The sequence below is a fragment of the Pocillopora damicornis genome, chromosome 1 (genome assembly GCF_964200805.1).
Source record: "Pocillopora damicornis chromosome 1, jaPocDami1.2, whole genome shotgun sequence".
NCBI classification, from domain to species: Eukaryota; Metazoa; Cnidaria; class Anthozoa; order Scleractinia; family Pocilloporidae; genus Pocillopora; species Pocillopora damicornis.
This window is the reverse complement of record NC_142670.1, coordinates 19,438,439-19,450,649: the sequence shown is the minus strand read 5'-3', so window position 1 is coordinate 19,450,649 and position 12,211 is coordinate 19,438,439. Positions and strand designations below refer to the sequence as shown.

At 39.4% G+C, this 12,211-nt stretch overlaps 1 protein-coding gene across 2 annotated transcripts; it reads right to left on the bottom strand.

Moving 5' to 3' along the window:
- Window positions 1–831: 831 nt before the first annotated feature.
- LOC149052552 (uncharacterized) lies at window positions 832–11,622 on the bottom strand. Of its 2 annotated transcripts, XR_016185782.1 has the most exons (6): window positions 11,443–11,622; window positions 10,939–11,006; window positions 10,345–10,407; window positions 3,541–6,902; window positions 3,243–3,386; window positions 832–2,959 (listed from the first exon to the last, which is right to left on the bottom strand). XR_016185782.1 is itself a non-coding variant. In XM_089203631.1 (5 exons), exons 2-4 carry the CDS (start codon window positions 10,949–10,951, stop codon window positions 3,553–3,555), a joined length of 3,426 nt encoding a protein of 1,141 aa, XP_089059757.1. In that variant the 5' UTR covers window positions 10,952–11,006; window positions 11,443–11,622; the 3' UTR covers window positions 832–2,959; window positions 3,541–3,552. The 2 variants fall into 2 exon arrangements, 1 of the variants encoding a protein (XP_089059757.1); XM_089203631.1 differs by lacking the exon at window positions 3,243–3,386.
- Window positions 11,623–12,211: the final 589 nt, after the last annotated feature.

Below are 12,211 nucleotides of genomic sequence, written 5' to 3'. Positions count from 1 at the left end.
CTCTAACAGCTGATATGCAGTTGATCTCTGGTGACACTTTCACAACTTTATTACACTGTGATCATTTGATAAGCTGTCATCACAGACATATCTGACTTGCCCATTCATTTTTGCTGATCATTTGACTTTTTCTTTTTTTGTCTTTTTAATTCGTGCACGAACATTAAAAAAATATCTGAAGACGAATGTTTTCCTGAAGAATTCATTTCAAGCAGCCACCACATATGATCACTATTTTACCAAGAGAAAAAACCTTTTCCAATCAGGAGTATTATGTTCGCTCAATTAGAAATAAATTAACAAACCAAAACTCACATGCCTTCGATATTACTCTTTCATCTAGGTTTCAAATAACTTGCCCATAAAGTAATTTGTCAGGAATATGATTAATAAGAGCAGTGCTCAGAAAAAGAATTGTAGGGATATCCTTTCTTGAAGACACTTTTTGATTATTTTGGTTTTTGTTTTTCTTCATCCAATCCGAAGCACTTCAGGGAATTAAACTTCAAACGTCTAACAACTCTTCACCAAAGTGGAGGTGGCTAGTGGTTGATATTTATTCCTGCAACAATTACAATATGTTCGTGGGCAAATCCAGTGCAAGTTGCTCGGAGGTAGATAGCAAAGGCTGTACGGCATTTGAGTAGCCAATCAGAGGGTGCATACGGTAAATATCCTCCACTAACCATCGACACCCACTTGAAAAGTTGTTAATTATTCAACGTTTATTAGCACCGAACGTCCTTTTGGGGAACATATATGGCCAACTGTTAAGAAGCCTTTTGGTTTGGGACTATCTGAACTACTAAACAACGTAAACTGCAACTGTAAACTCACACTTGTTTAAAGGCTTGGATTGTAATACAACTTGTTAGGCTTAACTTGACAACTCAACTGTTCAGCTGATAGCTGCTCCACTGCCTACGAGAATGTTGCTAACGTTCTTTTAAGGTGACCAAGCTAGAACTGACAGGAGATTGGTAGTCGGTCATCAAACTATCACCCGTTATTAATTTGTGCTTACTTAGTGCCTTGCACAGTAGGTTGTAACCAAACTGCGCTTGTTCAAAGAGATGATCAGCATAAAGACCTAACATCAAATAAACATCGTCAAAATCTTTTTCATATTAAAAGGTTCGCTGTCCTTCGCGGGTCTCCAGGCCAAAGTAAACGAACGTGAGCAATATAAACATTACTAGGTACAACTTTAAGGAAATTCATGTAACTGTAACATTGATATGTTTACAGAAACACTGTTTAAAGGTAGTTGCGTAACAATAATTTACAACAAGAGTAAACAGTTCGTATTTGGAGAAGGGCCAACTGATGTTAATGCCTACTTTCCATGAATTAACAGGAAACTAGCAAGTGATTCCAGTCACACTGATGGAATAACATTTTACAAGCTGTAAAACAATAGCCACAATTATTATTAGCTGTAAACATTGGTTTGGCATGGCTTGGGTTAAAGTAGCACAAAAAAAAAACAAAACTTCAGATCGTGGTACTAAATCAGTGATTATAAAAATTCCAGGAAGAAATAGCCTGTGAAAGACTGGTATCAGGTCAAATGAGTGAATATCAAAAATAATGACTCGGCTTCTTGATTAAAAGTACCTCCAAAAAGGGAAGATTGTACTTTAAAAACAAATCAGTTCTAGCATATGCATATGAATTTGAAGTAGGTCATTTCCGTGTACCCTAAAACCAAACCAAAAACAAATCTCTAAACTACTCCAATTCAATAATTCCCCGCGTTTATACTTAAAAGCCAATGCTGAAGTCGAAGCACTTCCTTTAATAAAATACTTACTTGCATTCTAAAATAAACATGAGCAATCATTCAACTACTTGTTTGATATCAACAGTCAACTTATACAACACCTGCCGATGAAAACAGTATACAGGAATATTCTAAGTAAGCTGTAACAACCTAAAAATCAAAATACCAATCCAATTAAAATTTAATAAGTTGAAATTAGTTCAGTAGATCCCGTAATCTTAATCTTTAACACTATATAAAGTTTGGCTTCCCATCCTCGCATCTGATTCTGCTGAGTTGCAACCTCTGTACGGAGGGAGAAGCTTTCGATGTTATCATTTCTGACTGAAAAATGTAAACTAGTTTTTTCCTGCCCTGATTTACGACTGGTCTCTTTCTTTATTAAACAGGACACTAAAGCTAACCACACTCAGGGCCTACAGCGGCTTCACAGATTTCCTTACTAAAAACACGACTTTTCAGAACTGCTTTGAACAGAGACTCGAGTTTAATTAAAAAGAGCCAGGCATTTTATCCAACTTGGTGCATGAAGTTGCACTGAGTCACATGTTACCACAAATAAAGAGCTCTAAAAAAATTACTGGAGGGGGGGGGGGGAGTTTAAGGGTGCTAGGCCCTCTGCTGCCTGTGTAGTGTCCACATTATTGAAACCTAAACTCTTACTTGTTATTAAATTTAAAACCAATATATTTATACGGTTAAATCATGCGTATGTATGCTATCAAGTTGATTATCAAATTTGATAAGTTACAACATATAAAATCAAACCAGTGACTATGGTTTGTTACGATTTGTCAAAGAGCAAGCGGCTCAAAAAAAAATTCTGCCAACTAACATTCATCTTTCGCTATGCAAATAGAGCCAGATTATTTCCAAACTCCTAAATTTGATAAGTTACAACATATAAAATCCAACCGGTGACTATGGTTTTTTACGATTTGTCAAACATGAGCAGATAAAAAAATTTTTTCCTACTGACATTGATCTTTTGCTATGCAAAGTGAGCCAGATCATTTCCGAACTCCTAAATTTTGATTTCATGCTGTTTGAAATACAGAATTGTACCGGCCATGGCACTGAAAGGGTTTATCACATCAAGATCCATTCCCATGTTAATCTTAACTGACGGACAATGACAATTGTAGTTTTCATTTGTCTTCTTCGGGCAGCGACCATCTATGGGTAGAAAAAGAACAACACCAATGGAAACTTCTTGTATTTTGACAAATAAAGGAAATCACCATACAGTTTGTTTAAAACTCTGACTATCCTCTTTACATTTTCCTTGTATGATCGATTGTTTTTTCGTTGGTTCGAGTACATTTTGTACTGCTTATACGGTGGCTAGAAAACTCAACAATTTCTATCCACAATGTCTCAAGCCTCTAAAAGACTAAGCTGTGTTATCTTCTTGACGGGAATATGATGTACAGAATAAAGTAAAGAACCTCGTTATCACCTTATTAGAGTTAGTCAGGTGAGTTTTCTGCGTTCATCCTTGAACGCCCATTCCTATGAAATCGCAATCAGGTTCTGGAGCAAAGCCAAACAATGGCGGCCGCAAAATCTCGTATGAAACAGTCCACAAATATAAATCCTGTGGCTTGAAATGAAATGAAATTTGGGAGGGTTTGCAAGAGAGTCATATTGCAATAGAGAATGCAGATGAATGAAGTGTGTAAAATTTGACGTCAAGACTAAGCACTTTAAGAGTGTTAAGAACATTAAAGGAAAATATCAAAACAAGTTATATTTACATTCAGCGGGGACTAGACTGAATCAGTTCCATTTAGCTCCAGAGTGACATCATCCCCAATGAGAACAAATGGTGCCCAGTACTTTTCTTCCTCGTACTCTTCAGACTCTCTCATACATTTCATGGCTTGGTTAAGAGCTTCACTGACCCTCCTTCCTTTAACTAGTTCTTTATAGAAATGTTTCATGAATCGGAAAGTGGCTTCGTCATCAATTCCCCAGAGGGACACCAAAACGGAACGAGCCCCAGCACCTAAAAATGCTCGAGAAATACCAACCACTCCCTCAGCCTTTATTTCTCCATGAGCACTATGACAGCAACTCAACACAACCAATCTTGCCCGCAGCTTAGCTTCCAACACATCCGCCATCGTCAACAAAAAGTCTTTCTCCTCAGGATGATGGGATTCCTCAGCAGGGTTTGGGGCCAAAATAATTTCTCCTGTATCCATTTTGCCATGTGCAGCGATGTGCACTAAAGCAACCGTGGATAGTCGCTTTAATACTTCTCCTTTAGTCGCCATTTTTCCAATGAGGGGAGCGGTTCCAAGGATTCTTCCAATCATCTCAACTTCTTTCTTTGCATATGGCAGCTCACACAACTTTCTCCCTTTATAGAGAACTTCCTCTAGGTACGGATCTCCCACGAGAAGGGCACCTGTCCTATTGTGGAAGTCAGCTGGACAATCAGTGATTAATTTCAAAGTAGTCAAGGACGGAATCAATCTGATCTTTAGAGACTCACACAGATACTCCTGCTTTGGGGTCATCAGTGCTGCATAGGGTACCAAACATAATGGACCTTCTGGAACGAGAATGAGGTCATTTCCATGAACCAGGTCAGCAACAGGAGCAAAGATAAGGTCAAAAAAGCTCTTTAGGCTTTCCTTTGGTGAAAGAGGCTGAGGAACACTGGCAGGGGCCCTTTCAGTCGTACACTCCACCTCACGTGACTCATCAAGCGAGCGATTTTCGATTTTAACACCATCACGTACACCGATTTCGTCCAAGGCAGTACGGTTTAGAGTCGAAAGGAAAGTTCTCACGTCTTCTTCTGAAACATAGTCTCCTACCTCTCTTCTCCTTAAGGTGACTTCTTCATCTTTCCTTATAACCCAGAATATGATTTCTTGCCTATTGAGAGCTATGAAAACTGTTGTTGAAGGAATGGATCGAAGGGAGGAACCAGTTGACTTAAATGAAGAATGAGACCAGGAGTACTTCTCTTGACACCCATAATTTTCTTCTATGAGATCTTTGAGAGCCTGTGCCCGTCCATCCTCAGCAACACGCAAGGCCTCATTAACTTCACCTTGGCTTAAATGGAGACGCCAGAAACTATTGTATACCATATTATATGTCTCACGGTAGCTAATTTTCCATTTGTCTTTAAACTGGAGATGAGCCCTTATTTCATTCAGCTTCGACCAACTGGAACTAAAGCAATCAAGGGCACTCGAAAACGATCCTCGAACTTCAAAGACTTTACCAAGATTATACAGAGATGTTGCAATCCCAAATTTGTCTCCCAATTCTTTCGCTGTCTGTAGATTACGCTCAAGGTATAAAATTGCTTTATTTAGATTTTTAAGCATAAAATATGTATTGCCAAGATTTCCATAAGCCCGTCCTTCTCCAGCTTTACCCCCCACTTCTTTTGAAATTTGTAGATGACGCTCATGGTACTGGATCGCCTTATGAAAATCGCCTAAGCTCTCAAAGGCATTGCCAAGATTTCCATAAGCAGTTCCTTCTCCAGCTTTATCCCCCACTTCTTTTGCAATTTGTAGACGACGCTCATGATACTCGATTGCCTTATGAAAATCGCCTAGGGCCTGATAGGCATTGCCAAGGTTTCCATAAGCTCGTCCTTTTCCACTTTTATCCCCCACTTCTTTTGCAATTTGTAAACGACGCGTATGGTACTCGATTGCCTTACAAAAATCGCCCAGGCTATCATAGACATTGCCAAGATTTCCATATGCCCCTCCTTCTCCAGCTCTGTCCCCCACTTCTTTTGCAATTTGGAGGTCAACCTCATAGTACTCGATTGCCTTATGGAAATCGCCTAAGCTGTGATAGGCATTGCCAAGATTTGCATAAGCCCGTCCTACTCCAGCTTTATTCCCCACTTCTTTTGCAATTAGTAGGTGACGCTCATGGTACTGAATTGACTTATGAAAATCACCTAAGCTATCATAGGCATTGCCAAGATTTCCATAAGCCCGTCCTTCTCCAGCTTTATCCCCCACTTCTTTTGCAATTTCCAGGTCACGCTGGTGGTAATCGATGGCCTTATGAAAATCGCTCAGGCTCTGATAGGCATTGCCAAGATTTCCATAAGCCCGTCCTTCTCCAACTTTATCCCCCAATTCTTTTGATATTTGTAGGAAATGCTCATCGTACTCAATTGCCTTATGAAAATCGCTTAAGCTCTGATAGGCATTACCAAGATTTCCATAAGCCCGTCCTTCTCCAGCTTTGTCCCCCACTTCTTTAGCAATTTGTAGGTCATGCTTATGGTGCTCGATGGCCTTATGAAAATCACCTAAGCTATCATAGGCAATGCCAAGATTTCCATAAGCCGCTCCTTCTCCAGCTTTATCCCCCACTTCTTTTGCAATTTGTAGATGACGCTTATGGTAACTTAGTGCCTTAGAAAAATCGCCTAAACTATCATAGGCAATGCCAAGACTTCCATAAGCCCATCCTTCTCTAGCTTTGTCCCCAACTTCTTTTGCAATTTGTAAATGACGTTCATGGTACTCAATGGCCTTATGAAAATCGCCTAAGCACTGATAGGCACTGCCAAGATTACCATATGCCCGTCCTTCTCCATCTTTTTCTCCCACCTCCTTTGCAATTTGTAGACGACGCTCGTGGCACTCAATTGCTTTGTGAAAATCGCCTAAGCTCTCATAAGCAATGCCTGAATTCCCATAAGCCTCTCCTTCTCCAGCTTTATCCCCCACTTCTTTTGAAATTTGTAGAAGACGCTCATGGCACTCGATTGCTCTATGAAATTCGCCTAAGCTCAGATAAGCATTACCAAGATTTCCATAAGCTCCTCCTTCTCCAGCTTTGTCCCCGACTTCTTTTGCAATTTGTAGATGACGCTTATGGTACTTAATGGCCTTGTGAGAATCGCCTAAGCTATCATAGAAAATGCCAAGAATTCCATAAGCTTGTCCTTCTCCAGCTTTATCCCCCGCTTCTTTTGCAATTTGTAAATAACGCTCATGGTACTCGATTGCCTTATGAAAATCGCCTGAGCTCTGATAGGCAATGCCAAGGTTTCTTAAAGTCTCTCCCTTTCCAGCTTTATCGTTGGGTTTTAACTTTCTTGTATTCTGCAAACTGCCAGCTACCCTCCAATATGACAAAAGAAAAAATAGTTTTCGTGAGAAGAAAATAGAGATAATCTAGCGATCATTAATGCACAAAAAGTTCTTTCCCTTAGTCCAAATGAAGATTCTTATCTGAATTTAACTTTTCACTTTTAGTCATTCAAAATATCCGTACAATCAAATGTAAATGACATTTTTATTTAACAAATGTAGCTGGATAGGTTGTATTGAGTTTGACCCTGGATTAATTTTAGTGAAAATGCTGTTCCGGTCTTTGCCCATGGTTTATCCTCATACTATGGAAAAAGAATATTTTCGAGATATCCTTTTCTCCAATTTGTCTTAAGGCTGGTTTTCACCAGCGACAGAGTCGGAGTCGTAGTCGGAGTCGTAGTCGGAGTCGTAAGAGCACTTCCAACCGAGTGAAACTGAAAATCGTGGTCGTAAGCGGGTCATAAGCTCAACGGAATCGGAGCTCGGAATTGGGTTTGGAGGGATCAGAACGGTTTAATTTTCTTCCGATCTAGCCTTTGACACTAATGCCTATGATCAGTGAAAACTTGATTTTTGGAGTTGAAGGCAGAAGCAGAAGATCAAACCGGCTTGATTTCAACTCGATCGTGTTACTCTGCACTGCTCAATAACGACTTCGACTTCGACTCCGTGATAAATGAAAACCAGCCTTTAGATTATGCCTTATTATTAGTCGTTAATCTTCCTACACAGGAAATTGATTTTAAAGTGAAAAAATTATATCTAAATCGCCCGTCACAGTTTAAGGATCAGTCATAACAAATGTTTTGTTGCCCCCTCCACTTACATTCCACAGAGCACCATAACCTAAACCAGCATATATTAAAATAGGTCTTAGTAGACCTGATGGCCGTAAATAAGTTTAAAAGGTGGGTAGGCAGCCAGGTCATCACGGACGCGCAAGACTGGGATCTCTTCAATTTCACGGGCGTCCTTGGAATACTGCACAACTTTAACGCAACTTGTGAACTGGGAATAGGTTCATACATCTTATAAATACCGAATTCACATGAGCAAAACATGTTCAGTTATACTTAACTTAATCTAATTCGTTGCGAACGTATATACAAGAAAAATTAAATAAATGAACTCAAATTTAACTTTAATAAAAAGATGAGTATTTTCAATAGAAATAAGTTTAAAATCTGTAGCCCTCCCATTCCTATTTATATGAACTTACACTCCGCTGTTTATAGGTTTATAAAAAGAAAAGTTTTTGAATTATAAAATGCTAAAAGTATTCATTTAAATGTGTGAATTGAATTTATACTTCTGGTGTCCGTTGACAATTAGTTCTAAGCAAGGATAGACCCTTAGTAAAAGAAATATTTTTAAAAAGTTTCGACCGATTCATCCGGCTGGTGACCATAAGTTTTCTGCACTTCTTGTTTTTCAAATTACAGGTTTGCATTTCGCAAACTACGGATTTCCATCTCGGAAATTACAGATTTTCATTTCGAAAGTTTCAGATTTTAAGTTCATTTCACAAATTACAGACTTCAATTTCGTTTCTTTTCGCAAACTATGAGTCCCCGTTACGAATTAGCGAGACAAAGTACAACGGTTAAATGATGACATCAAAACAACTGAGGCAAGGCTGCGTGGGGACACAGAACGAGAGCTGTGGGATGTTAGAAAAGTGGTACGTCAGAGCAATCAAAACTTTTGGTGCTGGAAATTTTTCTTCACTTGTTTGTTATGTCTCCTCTAACAGTTTTCTGCGGTCTTTGGCAGAAGATGCTACCTATATCTGCTTTATTGCCGCAACTTTCTTGTTTAAGTAAAACAGTTCTGCTTTTTTTCCCTATGCACCGTCACTTAGCTGAATGCCTCAAATAATTTTTCACTCTCCCACGCTGAATTTCGAGAAATTTTCTTCTATTTACACCACCAAGGCACTTAATTGACCTTAATTCTTTAAAAGGCCAAAAAATCGTTTCTCCTTTTATTTGACTAACCTGACTTTAAACATTTTACCTAACATTTACGAGAAAAAAAGCTTTAGAATTTCCAAAAGCACCGGATTTATTAAGAAAAACGTAATTTCAAATAAAAGTTAATCAATCAGGAAGGAGTCATAATCTGTACCTGGGCGACTCCCCTGGGGTAGTTTTCGCGGCATGCGCTCATCTTGGGCTTGTTTCTCATGTTATCTGCATATTTTGCGCACATCGCGCTCTTGAGAAAATTCAGACGTGGGAGCTATTTGCTTTTGGAAAAACATATTATCATGGAAATGTCAAAAGCAGAATAAAGTTCTTTATGTAAGGAAAAACCAACAAAAAAAGGCCCTAAGAGGAATATAAGAGTACTATTCTGTCCCGAAAAGAAAAAATCTTTGGCGAAGCTCCACGCTGGCCTCCGGATTTTGAACAAAGGAGTCGCGTCGCTATCAACTTTGTCATAGGTGAAGTTAAAAACAAGGCTTCCTATCATTTATGCAAGTAGCGGCCTTGATACAAAAACATCAACCATCGCCTCGAATAGTAATTTTGAAAGCTGTTTGTTGATTCGTTGTCTTGCTTCTCAGCTTATTTTCCAGTTTTTCCATTTAGCGCGCGTTTTTTCTTTGCCTTCGGCAACCTTGCCCATTATTGTGCTGCCCTCATCAACGCCCAATGAGCGATCGATAAGACAAAACAAAAAATAAACCCGTGCCCACCACGGGTTGCTTTTCGCGGGAAATCTTGATCCATCGTCCCGTCCCGTTGTCCTATCGGTTTGCGGTTTCAGGAGGCGAGATAATCTCCTAGCGCGGCGCGAGTTGTTTATGAACCCTTAGCTAAAAGCTCGCATTTGATTTTGGGAGGAATACATCCACTTTGAGCGAATTTATATGGTTTTTAGATTTGACCGATTTTCGTCAATTTCAGCCGCAACATTTCAGGAATAATGACAGACGAAAGTGCGTCGGATAATTTTTGTCTCGAGGCGTCCATTTACGCCACACGTCTTGCATATTTTAGCTACTCCAATTTTAGATGCCGTTATTCAGACAACCAGCACTTTAAGCAAAATGAGGTGAAAGCATCCACCAAAAGATGGCAGACCAGCCCGCTGTTTGGTAAAATTTCCGCATAGCCCAATTCTATTGTTAAACAAATCTGTTTTCCCAAAGGCAATGTATTGTTTTTGTCGGTGTTTTCTCTATCCAAGAACTGAATGCATAATGTAGTATGGGGCTGTGCGGAAATTTTACCCGCACTTCTTTTTTTCCTGTTAACAGCCCTGAAAGACATGCAATATTTGCAGCATGATGAAGGTTCTTGTATCTCCATCTTCATGTCGTTGTACTAATTTACTTTCAAACAAAATTTCAGGTCATAATCAATATTCACGGTTAACTCGCAAATATCCAGCTCTACCCTGAGCATGAAAGATTTCATTGTAGAAAAGTGCTGATGTTTAGACCTAGCGTTTTCAAACCTGGAGAGCTGTCTTGTTCACGCGCACGATCTCGATCTGTCTTCCCGTGAGGGACCTTCCTATCTGAAAAAGAACACAAAGGAAAATATTATTTGTCTTCCCCGAACGCGTCAGCGATCAGTTCATTTTCCGAATTTATCAGTTGAAGTTCAAGTTAAACAAGCCACAATACAAATGAAAAAATCATTTTTCATTTTTCTTTGCACACCTTAATCTCTAATAAGCTTCATCCCGTGATAATTTATGCCTTACATGACAATCTTACGTTCAAAAAGAATTTAGCAGCGGCTTAATTTGAATAGACGTAAGTATAAAAAGGGAAAATCCCAGCTGAAAGCGACCGGGGGCAGAGGGAATTTCCCTTCATTATGTGAAAATGAAAATGAAACTCATGACTTGGATTTCACGCGATCAATATTCCAGTGACAGAAAGAGGGATGCCCTCTGGTGCCACTTACCAATTACTACTACAGTAAACGTGGTAAAATATTTTTAAAACCGAGGTAATATGTAAACTCTTCAATATGAGTCAATGTAACTGAATAAACGGTTAAATCAAATTACGAACGTCTACACAATGTGAAACACACTTACCTGCGTTAGACATGTATAACAGCCGGTACAAAAGAGACAAAAGCGGTAGATTTACAAAGACAAGCAACCTACGGAAATATTACAACCGCTTGATCAACATAACACACCTTGCGTCCTCTAGTTCACGACACGCTTAATGTGTTCTGAAAATTATTCACATGCAAGCATAACGAGCTCCCGAGCCGAAGTTTTCACGAATACGTCTCTTTCCAAAGGTTTTGACAACAGTTTGAGCGCTCTGATGTTTCTCATCGAGATTTCGGAAAACGAAAGGTAATGTCCTCGCACTGGAATAATTATCCAACATCCTGAACTCTTACGTTATCTTCAGTCTCCATTAAAATTGATCCTGCTTCGCTTTTGGTATGTATTAGAATTAAATACGACTGTATTAACGATGGTAGTTATACCGAAGCAGATTGTTCGGGGCATCTCTGCAATCGAGGGTACTGCAAACAACGACTGTCGTCAAAATAGCTTCTAATCCGCTGCACTTAGTCTTACCTGGAGCACAGAGGTAGGGATTGAATCAAATTGAATCTAGGTGTTACTCGAGTCTCTTAGGAAATTTCCCCCACAGTTTGAGTTCCTTTCTTTTGGCTGCAGTTGAAAACTAAACGATTTGTATATAACTGTAGAGAACTTTTACAAACGAGAAATTCGACCACGAAAGAGGCGGAAGACAAAGACGACTTAATAATTAATCGCTTTCTTTGGGTCCTTCAATTTGAATATTCAATCGAGACCTTCACTTAATTAAAATAATCACACGACCGTGACAACGGATATGAACTTTCCTAACCGTCACGCGATCACTTTTTAAGGTCTTTACCTCACTTTACGGTTACAGTCATGCGACCCCTATATTTATTCAGTGGGTAAATTTGATTCCGTGAGGTTATCTTGGTTAGATCGTGGTCATTTTCATGATTGTCCGAAGATAAGTTGAACGGACTGATTTTCCCCCAAAAAAGAAACCTGTTTGAGACTAGAAGTCAGTAGATTACAGACAAGCAAAGAACTGGGCGAGTTAAATCGGTGATCATGATTTCGTGATCCCACGGCAGGAGGGGATTGTAATTGAATGATTTTTCTGTTTGTTTGTTTAAAGGTAGATGGGCCTTTAACCTCGGGGACTTAAAAATGAGGGGGGGGGGAGGGGGAAAGGGGGCACTTATAAGTGCAGTTTACAGTATTTGTTTATTTCCAGACAGAGTCTTAATGTAGAAGCTTGGGTGTCCTGTGGTGTGTTGGGCACATGAGTCGAACTACC

Bases quoted from the DNA above. Each gene is read 5' to 3' on its own strand.
- LOC149052552 (XM_089203631.1), bottom strand. The intron at 6,903-10,344 runs GTTTGAAAACGC...ATTGGAGGGTAG, and splicing joins TGAACAAGACAGCTCTCCAG to CTGGCAGTTTGCAGAATACA.